At 34.6% G+C, this 17654-nt stretch overlaps 1 protein-coding gene across 4 annotated transcripts in view; it reads left to right on the plus strand.

Annotated features, from left to right (window-relative positions):
- VEZT (vezatin, adherens junctions transmembrane protein) overlaps nt 1-17333 on the plus strand; it is a 67666-nt gene extending 50333 nt beyond the window's left edge. For all 4 annotated transcript variants that reach the window (XM_087814832.1, XM_016221796.2, XM_087814834.1 and 1 more), the window contains exons 10-12: nt 2791-2891; nt 4335-4542; nt 7780-17333. In XM_087814832.1, coding sequence (XP_087670958.1) covers nt 2791-2891; nt 4335-4542; nt 7780-8294 — 824 coding nt within the window. In that variant the 3' untranslated portion in view covers nt 8295-17333. The remainder of the gene's footprint in view (nt 1-2790; nt 2892-4334; nt 4543-7779) is intronic.
- The last annotated feature ends 321 nt before the right edge of the window (nt 17334-17654 follow it).

The raw sequence follows: 17654 nt of genomic DNA on the forward strand, positions 1-17654 counted from the left end.
ATATTCCTCTGCAGTAGGATTTTATTAGGTATATTGTCTCAGTGATGAAACTGACTTGACAAAACTTCTTAGTTTACTAAAGAAAAAGTTGAACTTACATGGCCCTGGTCAGTGTGGCTCAGTTGGTTGGAGCGTCTTCCCATATATCAAAAGGTGGTGGGTTCAATTCCTGGTCAGGACACATACCCAGGTTTCAGGTTCAATCCCTTGGTTAGGCCGTATGCAGAAGACAACTGATTGACGTCTCTCTCTCTCTCTCTCTGTCTCTCTCTGTCTCTCTCCCTCTCCCCACTCCCTTTCTCTCTAAAATCAATTTTTTAAAAAATTATTTTTAAGTTGAGCTTATATGTACAAATTGACACTGAATGTAAAGTCTTGGCTCTTATTAATAAAAATATATATGATTTGAAAGTTCCCTGAATCATATATCTGGTTTTAAAAAAACTTAAAATGAAGGGATAGATTTAAATAGTATTATTTATTATTAAGCCTTCCAGAATCTCTTTTCCAGTTAGGGTGATACTGAGTTTGATAGTCACAGGCCAGAAATTGAGTTTTGCTTTTAAGATAGAATTCTTACTTTAGTTATTTGAAAATCGCATACAAATGCTATAATAGGTGGCACTGCATGTTTGTTATTAGGGGCCTAAAATGTATTAAGTGCCATTACTTAATAGTAACACTGGAGTGCCTTGTACTGCTTGATAAAAAGACAGTCTTGAAATTCTCCACAAACCTGCTTTCATTTGACCCAGATTTTATACTTTGTTTTACTAATTTCACTAATGCCATTGTAAATGTTTGGCATATTAATTTTTAAACTTGTACTATAAACCATGTTTATCCCTTGGACCTTTGAGATGATGTTAATAAGATTTATGTAGAGAAATTGTATTTCTCCCAAAGATGATTAATGCTTTATCATTCTGTTAGTCATTGTTTTGTTTACAGCTAGATCTGTAATACTTTAATGTTTTAAACATGCTAAATAAGTCCTTACATAGTAAAAGTATTTCCTTTGAAAAAATGAAATGTTAGCATGCTAATTTCTGATATATTACCAATAGATTTCCTTTATATTTCAAATGTAAATAGTGAATAATTTTTCCCCCAAAGGATAATATTGCCAAGGATGTGTAATGGGTGCAGATATTTGTGCATTTTTGAAATAACCCAAATCTAAAGCTTTTGAGTACATTTTCTATAAATAGAAACACCATTGGGTGTTAAAAGATGCATCCCACTCACCCCTCCTTAGCATTCTAAGATTTTGAATGTTAGACACTCACTGAAACATGATTGTTAAAACTGCAAATCATTGGGCAAGTGATAAGCGATTTCTTCGGATATGTAGGTTTTGCTCATACATGATTATGATATGAATTAAAATAGAAGTAATTCACAAACTTTTCTCACCAACACGCTCATAGTGGCCATGGCTACACGACTTTAAATAAAATGTTCATTTGAGCCCTGGCCAGGTGGCTTAGTTGGTTGGATCACTGTCCTGTGCACCAAAAGGTTGCCAGTTCAATTCCTGGTCAGAGCACAGACCAAAATTGCAGATTCCATCCCCAGTCAGGGCACTTGCAGGAAGCAACCAATCAATGTTTCTGTTTCACATCGATTTTTCTTCTCTGTCTCTCTTTCTCTCTCACTTCCTCTCTCACTAAAACCAATTGAAAAACATAACTAAAAAAAAACAACAAAAATATATCCTTAGGTGCGGATTTAAAAACTGTTCTTTTGAGTTTTTTAAGATGCAGGTGCTTCAGTTAGCTGTATCTTTTTCAAAGTTATTTCAAAATTCTAGGAATATCACAAGAGTAGTTCCCAGTACCCTTCGTCAAGATTAGATTCCCAGTTGCTGACACTCTACCACATCTGCCTTATCTGTGTATCTGTATGTAAATTCCTTTGGTGGTATTATTCTTAACCATTTGAGAGCGAGATACAGACATGGAACCTCATTACCTGTAAATATTTCTGTTTGCATTTTTTAAAACATGGACATTCCCCTACTACACCACAATATACCATCAAAATCAGTAAATTAACATGGATACAATATTGCTTTCTAATCCACAGGCCCATTCCAATTTCACTGATTGATCCAATAATATTTTCTAATGTTCATATCCAGATTACACATGGCATTTAATTTTCATGATCTTTATTCTCCTTTAGCCTTTTTTCTCTTTCATGATAAGTATTTTAAGAAAAAAAAAATACTTTGAGGTTATATAAATAGACTTTCTTTATCAAAAGTTTTCCCACTATTAAGCATACACACACCAAATGACTCAGTAATATTATTCCTAGATATTTACCCAAGAGATATAAAAACTTAATGTTCACACAAAAACTATACACAAATGTTTATAGTGGCTTTATTCATAACCACTAAAAACTAAAAGAAGCTCGTGCCCTTCCGCTGGAGAATAGATAAAGTGTTATATCTATCCATATACTGGAATACTATTCAGCAATAAAAAAAGAAATGAACTGATACATCAGTAAGGTGAAGGAATCTCCAATGCACTGTGCTAATCAAAAGAGACCAGACTTAAGTCACCACATATATAGGATTCCATTTATATGACATCCCTGAAACAGGAAACTGTAATAGGAACAGAAAGCATATCAATGGTTACTTGGAGTTGGATATGAAGGGAGGAATACGGTATAAAGAAGCAGCATACGGAAATGTTTTGAGGTGATGAAACTGCTCTATATCTTGGCTGTTAATTAGATATTCACTCTTTTCTGTGTGGCCTGTTTCTTTTGAAGGCAAACCTGAAACAGCATGTGAAAGCCCACGCTGTACTGTGGTACCTGTGCTGCAGCCTACTCTACACATTGCAGACCAAGATCCCATCCCTGAGGAGCAGGTAAGGGTGAAAATTGCTTTTGTTTCCCCAGAAGGAGAGTTTCACATACAAAGCTTACCTACCTCTATCTGTAAGTGATATGGTTAATTGTTGAATAAGTGAAAATTGTCGATTTTTTTGCCCTGCCGGGCGTGGCCCAGCGGTTGAGCATCGACCTAGGATCCAGGCGACCGGGGTTCGGTTCCCAGGCAGGGCACATGCCTGGGTTGCGGGCTCGATCAATGACTCTCTCGTCGTTGATGTTTCTCTCTCTCTTCTCCCTGTCCTTTCCTCTCTCTGAAATCAATAAAGATATATTTTTTTAAAAAGAAAAAAGAAAATTGTCGATTTCTTAGACACTTAAAAGTGATTGAACACATTAAAAATTAGTGCCTTGGCAAAGGTACCTTCTGTGGTGCTAGAAATGTTTTTATCTTGATCTGAGTGGTGGTTACCAGCATATACACATATGTAAAAATCTTATACACTTATCTTGTGTATTTGACTGCATTTACATTATGCCTCACTTTCAAAAACAATGTTTTAATGATTGCATTAGATATTGACAAAGATTTCTTTTGCTCCTCCTTAGGAAAAGAAGTTATTCTTAATGGGAAAGGGAGACCAACCCTACTTAGTTTAACAAACAAGAAATTTTTTTAAAAAACATTAGATACCTGACAGAATATTTCAGAGAGCCAGATAATCAGGCTTGAACCAGGCTGGGATAAAAACCTAAAATTACTCAAAAGAACTGTTCCAGTGGCAACATCACTACTAAGTCACTGGGCACAGACTTTGCCACTTGGTCCATCAGTGCTACCTTCAGAAACTCTGCCTCTGGAAACTTTTATCTGCCACCATTCTTACCAGAGTGTATTCCTCAAGATGCCTGCTTCTTTTATAACACACTTATGAGTCAGATCTGACCCCAGAACATCTGATTAGAGGATCCCAAGTCCTTTGCCTGAACCTTAACTACAAGGAGTCTGAGTAACCAGGGATCCTACCGTCTGCCTCAGTGATACGGAGAGCCATAGATGAGGTGTTCCTCAATCCTAGGAATACTGTTCAGACTTCCTGGGACCTGAGAAAGCACCACAGATGTCTACCACAAAAGGACTAGCATACCTGACCACCTCCCCAACCACCAGCCCTGCTAATTTTGATTGGTTTTGACAGAGCTATTCACTGTAATCTTGACTAGATCTGTAGAGTGGTATCAGAGTAGAAAAATAATGATTGAGTTGTTAAACTTTCTTATTTACAACCCTTTATAGTATCAACTTAAGTTTTTTAAAGATTTCCATTTATCTATATGTTTGCTTTGTTTGCCCAGCTGGGCTTTAGTGACCTGTGCAGAGTCCTCCTTTTTTAATCTTGGAGAGGGGTAGGTACAAATAAATTACTACTAGAAAATTATCTGCTTGAAGTAAAGTACTTTTTTAAAAAATTCATTTTCAGGAATTAGAAGCTTATGTAGATGATATTGATATGGACAGTGACTTCAGAAAGGATGACTTTTATTACTTGTCTCAAGAAGACAGAGAGAGACAGAAGCGTGAGCATGAAGAATCCAAGAGGGTACTCCAAGAATTAAAATCTGTGCTGGGATTCAAAGCATCAGAGGCAGAAAGGCAGAAGTGGAAGCAGCTTCTATTTAGTGATCACGGTAAGCCTGACTTCAGGGTAAACGGTTCTTTCAATGTAGGGGATTTATTTTTTCTTTTACTGTGAATCTTATTTTAGTTACAGAGTTCTTATGACTATAATTTTAGGCATCCATCAGTAAGTATAATACTTTTTCTTTTAGACACAAAATCAATTTGATCAATTAAAGAGTAGGTATATAATGAAACTGGGAATATGAAATCACACTTTTCATCAGTTTAATTTTTTTTTACTAAATTTGTATTTGAATGGGCGGTGAATTGAATAAATTAAATTAGAATGTTTTCAAATTTTGTGAATATGAGATTCTAAACTCTGTTCTCTTTTGTTGATATTATAAATACCTCAGTGAAACACAAATGACTGTGTTCACTATTCAAACAAATGAATTAAGACCTAAGCCACTTAGCTGTATCTTTTAGGTTACTCAATGATTTGAGTGCTTTAGTGGATGGGAGTTGAGGAGGTGCTTCTGTGCACACTGTCTCCATACTTGGATTTGTACAAAGTTGGATGACTGGTAATACCTAAGATTAGCCTTAAACTCTTTTATGTTTCCCACCCGTCTTTAGTTGAACTTCTTGGGAGGTGGGGAAGGGAACTAGGGGAAGCTTAATACTTGACAACATTAAACTAGCTAATTTCTAAATGAAGAATTAATTCCTATGGATTTCTAAGAAGGTAGAGTGGGACTTCCCTTACATTTTAGAGTACGTAGAGCCTGAAAATCAATTGCCTTCTTTTCCCTTTCTCTTTTTCACTCGAAATATATAGATTACCTAACTTCTGGGAAGTTCCTCAAGGTCCTCCTCTTCTCTTGGGAGTTCTGCCATTCTCATTCTCCCTTGTCCCGATGTACATTTTTTTATTGTATCCTTCCTCTTTCTTCCCATTGTCCTCTTTTATAGCTAGGCCCTCATTAGATTATGCTCATGTATTATAATAGCCTCTTAGCTGATTTCCATTTACAATACCTTTTTCTTCTAAGCTATCCTTAGAAATAGCTTCTAAGTTTCTAAGATAGCTTCTATCCTTGCAAGCTCCAGATTTTTCTTAAAAAACACATTGATAATGGCTATCTTAAAAATATACACACAAACACACACAGTGGTGCCCCCTTTTTTATTTGTATTAAATCTAAACTCCTTTACCTGGTTTTAAGCCTTTCCATCATATGAATTCATCATATCCAATTATGTTTCCCACTATTTCGAATATAGATATCTCCCTTTAATTATATTTATCTAATTAGACTATGGTTCCACAAATTTGCTGTTTTTATTCATGAGAAACATTCATGCTGATCCCTTTACCAGAAATGTATCTTCTCCAAGCTGTCCCCTCCACCAGTCTCCTCTGGGAGTCCTCCTCTGATGCTCCAGCCCTGCCACCTTTCCTACCACTACAGACCCTCACACCAGAAGGGCACTGTAGTTAAGTGAAAGCAAGTAAGTCTGAGCAGCAAAGCATATAGGAGATTAGGATCTTCCTAGAAGCAGCAGTAAAAATAGAGTTCCTATAACCTGCTTGTTTATATATTGGGCCTACGTAAATCAGAGATTAAGAGTATTATGTTTTAGGCACTATTGTTTCCTGTGCTTTTTTTGGGGGGGGTCTCTTATTAAGTTACCATCTCCTTAAATAGGAGCTTTATTATCCTCCATAGTATTCATTCAGCAAATTGTTTATTCAACAAATAGTTCCTAACACACTGTTTATTGTTGTAGATCCCTAGCACAAAAGTCAAGAGAGGCTTATATTCTAGCACACTTGTCAGTTGACCCATTGTAGGAATTAATACACCCCCCACTTAATTAGCATTAATCAGCAATAGCAGTCAACTTCTAATATATGTTGCATTCTTTAAACCAGCAGATTTATAGATTAAAACTGCATGTGAAGACTGAAAATAGCATTATATATAAACTTGTATCCTTTTTTATTGTTTAGTATAGCTTTAATTATTCATGTAGCTTTAATTCTGTTGACAATATGAACAAAGATAGAACACAGAGAAATGTGTCTCTTTTTCAGGTATGTGCTTTGATAGTTTACATTTGAAAAGGCAATAATGCTGACTTAGTTTGTGAAATTAAGTAAAAAGCTACTGATACGGTAAAATGCTTTTCCCATGAAATTTTTCAGTACATCTTCCAGAGTTGTTTTCATCTCTGCCTACAGGGGTAAAGTCCGAATGGAATTAGAGAGGGAAATTCTGCACTGGAACCTGCTGTGACCATTTTTTTTCTATTGTCGCTGCTTCTCTAGTGGAGTTACTGCAGCTTAGGGATCTGTTTCTTGAAAATGGACACATTTTACAAAGTTATTTTTAAATAAACGCCAGATCCTCAAGATGCGCTTTTTCTTCCGCCATGCTTCATAATATATTGTATTGTACTAACCCCTCATACTGGGAGGAGAGACTGCCTAGCAAGCAACCCACTGCCTACTAACATCAAGAGGGGCTAAATAAAACTTCATTTTCCCTGAAAGGACAACTTCTGCCGTATGGATATATATTATATTTATGTATTATGCTTTGTACAGTAGTTGATCTTGAGTGCAGATTTTACTTCGTTATATATTTTTCTGTGACATTAAAAAATGTATAGAAGTTAACGGCTTTACTTTCATCAGAGTCTTGCTAGGTGGTTGGCAAGTAAGTTGAATTGTATGATGCATTTGTTTTCCATGCTGTTTTAACTTATAAATATATATAGTATATGTGTTGAAAATATTATTATCTGGATTACTTTGGCTTTTTATCTGACATATTTATATCAGTGAAAGCTTATTTAATGCAATGGTCCTCAAAATTTAGTAAGCATCAGAACAAAGTGGAAGGCTTGTAAACATAGCTGGCCCCCACTCCCATTTTCCAATTTAGTAGGCCTGAGAATATGCATTTCTACCATATTCCTAGGGGATGCTGACAGATGCTGTTGGTTCGGGGACCACACTTTGAGAACCACTGTTTTAATATCTTGAATAAGAGAATATATGAGGCGTTTTTAAATCTTCATCAAAACTCCATCTCATTTCATTTCTTAGGTATTTTATCCTTATAAAGTTCTCTGGGTTTTAAAATTTATATTGATTTTACTAGAAAGTTTTATTTAGCCTTTATTTATTGTTCTTTATAAGAAAAAAACCTACTGGGAGTTTAAAATAACGTTTAAATCATTTTTGGGTCCTTAGTTATTATTTTTCTTTCTTTTTGCTTTTTTTTCCTTTAAAGCTGTGTTGAAATCCTTGTCTTCTGTAGACCCAGTGGAACCCATAAGTAATTCAGAACCATCAATGGATTCAGATATGGGGAAAGTTGGTAAAAATGATACTGAAGAAGAAAATAGTAAACCCTCCATAACTGATGATGAAATATGTAGTAGGACTGAGTATTTATGTGAAAACCCTCTAGATGGTAAAAATAAAGACAATTCTACAAATGAAGTCTCCCTGCAAGGAGCTGAAGAAAGAGTGTGTTATCACTGTGAAAGTGAAGATGACTCTCCACAGGCAGATGTTGGTGACCTGCCCACTGCCCACCCAGTTCCCAGGGACTCACCACATCCCTCCATTAAGCAGAGGCTGGCACGGCTGCAGCTGCCACCGGATTTTACCTTCACTGCTGGCCTCGCTGCCGAAGTGGCTGCTCGATCTCTCTCCTTTACCTCCAGGCAGGAACAGACTTTTGGTGATGAGGAGGAAGAACAGTTAATACAAGAAAATAAAAGTGAGGTAGAAGAAAAATAAGAACCAAGATTTACATGAAGGATTTTTAACTGTTCCTTTTATGAAAGTGTTTTTTAGCTTCGAGACTAGATATTACACTGGAAAGGGAAATTAAGTGTGAGTTTACTATACATAAAGCTAAGGTGTGACTTTACAGGAAGAACCCTGGTTTGAACAACTGATCTGAAATTAGCAATTACCTGTATGGCAGATCTTTTAGGAAAATATGAGAAAGGTAAGGGCTCTTTTGAATAAACTGCTGTTTTATTTGCAGCACAACTGATCAGTCTTGGAAATTCTTTAAGTACTTTTAATAACAAATGAATTTATCATTTCTTGCCAGAATTTGCTACCACAAGATGACTGGGATAATTCTGTTGCAAGAACATTAACATTTAGTATGACTCCTTTTTACTATTTTCTCACAGTTAATAACTGCAGCTATTATGTTAGTAACAGGTTGTTTGTATTTTATTTTTGTTTATACCAAGTCTTAAAACAAAGATACAGGTTATGAATAAAAAAACAGTTCTCATGCAATTGATGTGTACTGGGGTTTGGAACTAAAAAATAGTTTTATAAGTACTTCGGTTACGACGTGTTTCTCATGTTTTCCTTGTGTGCATTCAGTAGTTAATTTTAAGATTTCCTAATATTTTTTTAAAAAACATTGTGCCATTTTAAGAATTACCCTTTTAAATTTTTGTGTGTTTATCTTTTTCTGTTTTTGTTGCAACTAGAAGAGCCGATTTCAAAGTGGGATCCCTGTGGTCCAAGACCTCATCCCCAACTTTGGAGAAAGTTCTTTTTATCAGTTTGTCCAGAGATAATGGATCATTAACAAATATGCAGGCAGCCGTGCTGCTGATGTCTTGCTTTAGGCCGTCCCCTGTCCACCTGAGTAAGATTCTGGAAGCATCCTGTCAGCTTCCTGGAAAGCATCCTTGTCTCCTTAATACTTCATTTATAAACTACCTCTTAAAAGAGGCTGCTTTCCAAATTGTCCAGTCTCATTGTGTTGTGATTGCATTTTCTTTCTTTTTTTTAATTGATTTGAGAGAGAGAGAGAGAGAGAGAAACACTGATTTGTTGTTCCACTTATTCATGTCTTCATTGTTGGATACTTGCATGAGCCGAAACCGGGGATCGAACCGGCAACCTTGGCTTATCGGGAGGACGCACACTCTAACCAACTAAACTACCTGGCCTCGACCATGATTGCATTTTCAAAGAGTGATATTTTCAGGACTATATTGTTTTTTGAAACCTCAGTGCACTGACATCATTTATAGACGTTACTTGGGGAAAATGTAGCGATAACTCAATTTGTGCTCTAGAAAGAAAATTCATGATGAATCTAAATTGTCTTTAGAATTAAGAAACACATTCAAACTCCTACAACTTAGCACTTAGAGTGAGTAAATTTTCATACCAAAGGGTGTATTTGTTTGTTTGTTTCAGTAATCGAAGGAAATTTATTTTTTATCCTGAGGAAAAACTGGTTTCTGTTTTACTTGAGCAGTAGTAGAGATCCTTTGTACTATAAGTGATTCTGCCAGTTGCCAAAAATTCTGTGACTTATCCACAGGTTAGCTCTTAGGAGCACTTCCTAAGAGTGGGCCTAGTTTACAACTTAGAAATAGTAATAACATTTAAAGTTTACTTTCTTTTTTTTAATTCTCACCCGAGGATATGCTTCATTGACTTGAGGGGGGGGAGAAGGAAAGAGAGAGAGAAGCATCGATGAGAGAAACATTGATCGGGTGCCTCCCGTAGGCGCCCGCCCCAGGGATCAAACCCACAACCTAGGTATGTGCCCTGACTGGGAGTGGAACCCATAACCTTTCGGTGTATGGGAGGAGTTTACTTTCTTTTTAAATTAGTTTGCCAGTTCCTTTTTTCCTTGAATTTAGAAGAAGTAATTAAGGAAAAACTTGGTAATCTTTCTCTTAGTCTGTAACCTTACACAGTAAGAATTAGAGTTTAATAATTTTTAATTTTGTTATCTTTTTTTTTTACACCAGTTTGGGGAAAATCTTCATAATATTCCATCAGTTTTATTCAATGCTCTCTAAGGTGATACATTTTCATTTTGAAGGGCTACTTTAATCAAGAATTTCTAATCTTCAAGTCTAATCTGTTTTATTCATTAGTTGTTACTTAGTTCAGTGAAAATTCTATTTGGTGAAATCATGATATAAGGATCTTAAAATTTTAATTGAATGTTTTTATAGTGTCTGTAATTTTCAAGTTTTCTTCCATCTTTAAAAATATTTCCAAGATAAAATGTTATCTTCCCTGTGAAAATTCCTAATTTTCTCATAATAGTCTAAAAGTCACTGTAGTCACTGTTTCTCCATTTTTCCATGGGGGCGCCTATATTACAATAAATTGGAGGTCTTATTTTTAAAATGCAGATGTGGGGCCATCCTCCCAATTGTTCTTAATCGGTCATTTCTGAATAAGACCTAGGTGATGTCTATGCCCAGTAAAATCTAAGAACCTCTGTGTTGGACTTTTTGCTTCTTGCCATGAATACCTAAAGAAATAAAACAGGCCAATGTAATATAAGTAGGTATTCTTGTTTGTTACTTTTCTAGGAATATTTTACTTTGTCTTCATAGCTGCCATCCCACATCCAAAAGAAACCCTTTGGGGAAAATGTTTTGTGGGTAAAATTTGTAATTGTGCTTTCCATATTTTACAATAGTATTTTGATAGGATAATTCTTGTTAGTAGTTAATAGCCTCACAGCTTTTAATACAAACATTTCCATAGTTTGTTTTACACCTAGTACTTAAGGTAAGAATGCATGGAAAAAGGCTATTTAGGTCAGTCTTAAAGACAGAATTTTTACCCTTTGTCTATAGTTAGGAAAGTCATGTCAATAAATGATCTGGTGACAGTTGTATCTTAAATTCTTTTTTTTTTTTTTTGGCTTTCATTAAAACTACATGCCTGGCCTGTGTAGTGCCAGACCCTTGCTGGTCTTTGATTTGTGGTCCTCTGCTGATTTTCACAAGTTTTTGATATTATCTGACTTTCATAAGTTAAGTCCTCATTAAGCCTAATTGTACTTATAGCATCTGAATATATTTCATTAGGAAATGGTACATTGACTCAAGTTTGATTGATGAAGTTATTGGAGACAAGCAAGTCAAGAGAAACACACTGAAGGCAAATTAGTAAGGAAACTTAAGAATATTGGTTTAAGGGTTTAATACAGAAGGATAGGCCTCAGTTTAAATCACAGATTCAGCATTTAAAAGCTGTGGGTGCAGCTGACTTAATAACTTCACAAGGAGTTTTTCCAACAAAACCCAAATCCTATAGATTGCTACATTAGGTTTGTGATTTTCCCCCTCTCTTTGAGGCTAAAAAAACAAGATCTGGAGACTAAAAAAACGAGATCTAGTTATAAATATGTTAGTAAAATCAGTCAAAAATTTAAAAACTCAATTTTCATTAAAAAATAGTAATATTCTGATTCACATAGTAAAAGTGGTAAAGCTTTTAATGTTAAAAGCATAAAAAGATTCAAGTTCTGGTCATTTCACAAAATTATAAATCAATGAAGTGTTAGGGCTGCTGGAGGTCATTTCACTCTGGTACTTACTCATACACCATCAGTAATTAAAATATGAAATATTTGGGTATATTGTTTCTATACCTAAACAAAACAAGGAAACGGGAACTAAAAACCATAAGACTAATACAGCTCAGCCAGCTCACTATTATTCATGCCATGAGTGATAGCCAGACGAAGCATAAAGGTTGATTTATTCTCCCACTTATATTTATAAGAATGTATCTGTGTAATTCACATTATATTAGAACATGAACCTACCAATGTCTTAGAAAATATGGGAAAATGCCCTAAGTATAATAACAGTTGATTTACCTGTAATCACTGATGGATGACTAACTTGTGTAAGTTAATTTTTTGGGTAACTGAGGCAAATCCATTTAATTGTTAAATTTTACAAGTACAGTAGGAAATTTTCTACAGTGTACCTTCTACTTCACTTTTTCTTAGAGTATTTAGGATATAATTTTAACTTTTTTTTTTTGTCATCTGTAAGAACATCAGTTCCTATCATGGGGTGACAATCAGAAATTCACCCTCAGGGGCTACTGACATATAATGCCCCTTTACTATGCCCTGCTTGATATGCTTTTTGAGTTACGTCTGTTTTTCACACTTTCTGTCTTCCCTTATAATCAGCCATGATTTTTTGCTCCTGTATTGTGTGCCTGCCTCCTGCACTAGGCCCCTAATTTGCTGCTTTAATCTGCTGTGGACTGAGAAACCAGATTGCCAAGTTTGCTAGAGTTGTGTCTAAAATAAGAGTAAGTAGACTGAAAGAAGGCGAAGGGGCTTTTCTGTCAGTAGTGTGCATGGACTTTGTGGAATCTGTCTGGCTTCTTAGCATACTTTTGTTTGCCTCTTAGCTCTTTACTAAGAACTTGCTAAAAAAACATTTGGTTGTATATGTGATTGCCATATATTTGAAGTATTAATTCAGTTTTTATATATCGATGTTGCTAGGACTCTCCATTAATGAATTCAACTATAAAAGAATTTGACTATCATCTTTGTATAAATCATTGTATATATTTTAGGAAAATGTTAAACATTTTGTTCTGAGTTGTTCCTAGTATAGTGTACAGACTTAAAAATACAGCACTGTAAATGTGATTTCAACTCTGTTCACCAAGATTTATATTCTAGAACTATTGGTTTGAGACTAAACGTGCATTGCTAATTTGGTAAGAATTGGGTAAATGAATTTTGGGAAAATGAGTCATTCTTTATATCCCAGTTTTCTATAGAGCTTAAAGTAAGCATTAAAATTTTTTGGAATAAGTTTTGAAGGAAATCTTTTTAAAACTTAATATGCATTGTCATTTTAAATGATATATGAATACATTTTAATCTTTTTTGATGTCAAAATGGTCGTTATTAACAGTAGTTAATTATACTGTGATAAACTAATTAGGCACCAAGAGCTATATGCCCTTTACTAAATGGTTCCATTCTGCTGTGCTTTTTTCGTTTTCTTGTCTCTGTTTTTTAATAGTTCTGATTCCTCCAGTTTACATTACTGCTTAAGTGTGCCTAAAGCAATAGCCTTTCTCCATCCTCATAATGCTCCGTCTAGTCTGCATTGGTTTTGGAAATAAGGTGGCTAAGACTGCTAGAGTGATGTATAAAGAGTAAACTGACTCAGTGAAGACCCAAAAAAATGGATTATACTTAAGTGCATGGTATTACTTTAGAACCTGTTTCATTTCTATCTTGAAAACAAGTGAAGTTACTAGATTAGGTACCTGCTCTCAAAGTAGAAGAGCTTTCATTGTACAAAAGGAACCATTTTGTTTTTATACTTTACCTTCTCTGTATTTCTATCCTCTAACTTTTTGGTTCCTATTAAAACCAGTCCACTCAAATTAGCATTTCTACAGTACTTTCTCTTTGAATTGGATACACATGCTGCTAAGAATTTCTTTGGCAAGGTTGTTTTTTATTGTTGTTTTGGTTTTAGAGAAGTATATCTGAATTTCCAAAACATGAAGTAGGTTGAGCCCTGGAAAATAAGAAAACCTGTATTATTGATATTACAGAAGACATTTCTTTTATTTTTATTCAATTAACTGTATGTTAAAAGCTTGCCAAAAGTTATCAGTGTTAGATCTAATAATATTGACAGATATTGAATGACTAAATTCCCACTGTCATTCTATATTTTGCATGTTTAAATTATCATTTAATATGTTAAGTAATCAAGCATGATTTTTCTCTTGAATGAAAAATAAACATGAAGTTTGCATGTTATAATGTTTGTAAGTAAAATTCAAATCTGTCTATAAGGGGATATTCTAGCATTAAACAACTTAGTTTTACCAGCAGGCCGATTGTGTTTTAGTAATCATGTTAAAATCAGTCTACTTATTTTATAGCCATTCCTCATTGTCAGCTTTCCATTATTCATGCTACTGGAAGGGAATTATGATACAATATTCATTAAAAAATCCAGACAGTTTCTTGAGTTGAAACTGCCATTACAGAACAGATAGTCATGATGCCAAACTCGGGTTGGTAGTACAAGGAGAAAATTTCTCTCTGAGTATAGTTGTGGGATTAAAAGTGATTCTACTCATCGTAATTGCTTAAACCAAAAAAAAAGGATCAATATGAGATTCACATATACAAAAACAACGTGAGTAAGGAGTTGATTTTATGGATATCTTAAAATGTGTGATAAACTAAAATGCAGATGGTATTTTTAATGCTATGTTTTAATATACTTTAACTGTCAGCAATTAAATTAGTTTCTTTCATTCCCATTTACTGAATTTCATTTGGCACATATCAAACATGTTATTGCAAAAGGACAGTGTTTAAGTTGTGTATATTTCTAATTGCACTTTATAAGTGGGTATATTCTATGAAATATTATAGAAATAGGTTATTTCCTCTCATATTGTTATCTTAAGAGTTTCTCAAAATAAGGGATAATATTACTATTTTGGGCTTGAGATTTTTTTACGTATGTAGCATTTCCTAAAGGTTGGCTACCTAAAGTAAGTTTATCATTGAACATTTTTTTTTCTAAAACTAAAACATGTCTTTTATAAGTTTATTCTTTTATAATATCCATTTCCCTCCTAAGTAAATTCTTAAATTAACTCAATTTCTAAAAGTATTTTCTGCCCTTTTATTACACCAACCTGTAGTACCTTCTGTTCATACTATGACTTAAGTAATGATTACTCAAGCACAGTACTGGCATCTGGCAACATACAGAAATCTCCAGAAATGTCACACCTATTCCTTAAAGATTGGCACATGGTCTTTGTACAGCCCTGGAGGTCCATATGAGTGAAAAGCCGAGAAGCCTACCTGAGCTGAAAGCACTCCCAAGGAGTTTGGTTTTGTTTGGGTTTGTTCTAGGTATGGTCCCAGGGATCCCAGATCAAACCAGGCCCCTGGGCCTATCCTAGAACCAACCTAAACTCGCGCATCATTCCTGGACCATCAAGAGTGTGAAGACTGAAGATAACCTGAAGCTAAAGAGACATCCTACGTTCATCAGGACTCACTTTTTTGTATGTGTGTCTATATTTTAGCAAGAATTGGTTGGTTAATCCTAAAATTAGAGGGATGACAATGGATAACAAGATAAAGCCTTACCAGACGTTGACATAGGAATTTATCACAACAAAAATGGGATATGTAATATGGTTATTAATTGCCAGTGCGGAGAACTGTACTTGTAACTTTTATTATTGGATCTCTGTTTTTAGGTTAAGCAATTTAGCCACCAAAAAAAATTATCCCCCAAATTAATGATTTCTGTTTTTGTTTTTCTCAAAGTCTTTCTACTCAACAACATTGTATCAGTCTCATTTAACTAAATTGTTCATAGTTTTTCAAAGACATTAGTTTTTGCCTTCCGGCTGCAGTGCTAAGTAATTTTAAACTCTTGGTTCTGGAGACTGCCTTTTTCTTTTACTCTACTGAATCTACCGCAATGCTTTGAACTCGCTTTTTGAGGTTCAGTTCTGGGAAGAACCTTAGCATCACGTGTACACACACCATCCCTTTTGGACACATTGTAGGCTACATTGTAGAATCCGCTGTGGTTGATGAAAACAAGCTAGGGTGATAGACTGGAAACGGGCTAATACCTCACATTTTACAAAAGTATTTTGTAAAATAAGATTTTTAGTAAGTTTCTTAAAATATTCTGACTTCGTTGACTCATTGCATGGTCTTACATCAAAACTGTGACATTGCTGTAGCCACATACATGTTTTTGTTTAATTTGGAAGACAGGAATTCTGAAAGGATTGCAAATGCCCCAAATCCAAAGGTTATGATACACATTAAAAATGTGTACTTTTGGTAAAACTGGCATTTCAATAGGTTTAGACCCTGTTTGAAATAATTACAGACTAATCAGGGACTCCACATGTGAAAGGAGCCCAAAAATGTACTATTCCTCACACCAGAAAAATTGGGTCAATGGTTATCCTTTAAAATAGGACTGAGCTTATTCTGAAGAACTCAGCCCTGCAATTAGTCCTGTACTGCATTCATTAGAGAAATGCTTCATCCCTGAGTTCTATCATTTTTTGCCTATTAAAACATACCTATATTTACCCTTCTCTCAATGTTTTCCTTTTTGCACAGTGTTTTCCTGTTTGCATAAATCAAAACACTGTACATGTTACTACTATGTGTATGTTTCTTTTGATGAAACAGACTGGATCCAATGATCTTTGGATTTTGATGCCTTTTAAAGCCAAGCGATTTAAATGCCAAGTGATTTAAAGCCAACTGATTTTATTGTCTTGTAAATTCACTCTTAATTTATGCTTCAGTTCTTCTCTTTCATCTTTCTCTAATGAACTATAGAGAATTATATAGGTGAGCCTTATATATACCCATTCTTCCAGAGTTTGTAACTTTTTCTATTTGCCTAAATATGGAAATGTTCTGAAATCAGTAATCTTGTATCAGTGCACTAATCTGTGAGCATAGTTAAGTCATTTCTTGACATAACCAGAAGTGCGTGAACCCATCTTATGTTTATGTACAATGTGTTCTCAGTGCCCGGGGGGCCTCTGCACTCTCTCTGTTAACATTGTTAAATATGTACCCTGAAAACAGGAATTTATGAACTGTCTTACAGAGTTGAGGCTCGTTTACACAGGAAGTTTCTAAAGTCGGTCTTCACTTCAGATACTTTTGGAGTGTTAAGCCATATTTTTAAAAATATCATTTGAGAATATTCTTATATAGATATTTTAATTTCTACTTTTCAACTACTTATGTTTTATATAGAACTACATTACTTACCCTACCTGAAGACTTGAGATTATAATTTTTTTAACACAGTACTTTCTTTGATAACTTTATGTATTTTATTATATTGAATTTTTGTCAACTGTTTTAAAGGATTTTCTAAGAACCCAATAGTGGGTTTGCATATGTCTGTATTGTTGTTCCTCCTAAGCTTAAGAAGACTCTAATAAAATCTGTACTTCTTTGTATCTTTTTTGTGTGTACCTTTTTTATTCTGGTGTTTGCAACATGAATTAGCCAAAGGTAAAATTCTTTGTTTCTTTTTTCTGTTCCCACTTTTCTTCTATTATCGTGTTTTTCAGAATTTGTTAATATACCCACAGAAGACAGTAGCTGTCTAAGAAAGCCTTGGATTCATTAGTCTAAGTTTTGTTTGGTTATTAACATGCTTCACATGATAATTTATCAGAATGAAAACAGCAGATTAAATTTAAAAGCTCCATTTTCACCAAAGTGACTGTCAACTAGCTATTGGATACATTCTCATTGTGTTATATCTGTTGACGAAT

This window comes from Miniopterus natalensis, chromosome 2 (assembly GCF_054644295.1).
Source record: "Miniopterus natalensis isolate mMinNat1 chromosome 2, mMinNat1.hap1, whole genome shotgun sequence".
Classification (NCBI taxonomy): Eukaryota; Metazoa; Chordata; class Mammalia; order Chiroptera; family Miniopteridae; genus Miniopterus; species Miniopterus natalensis.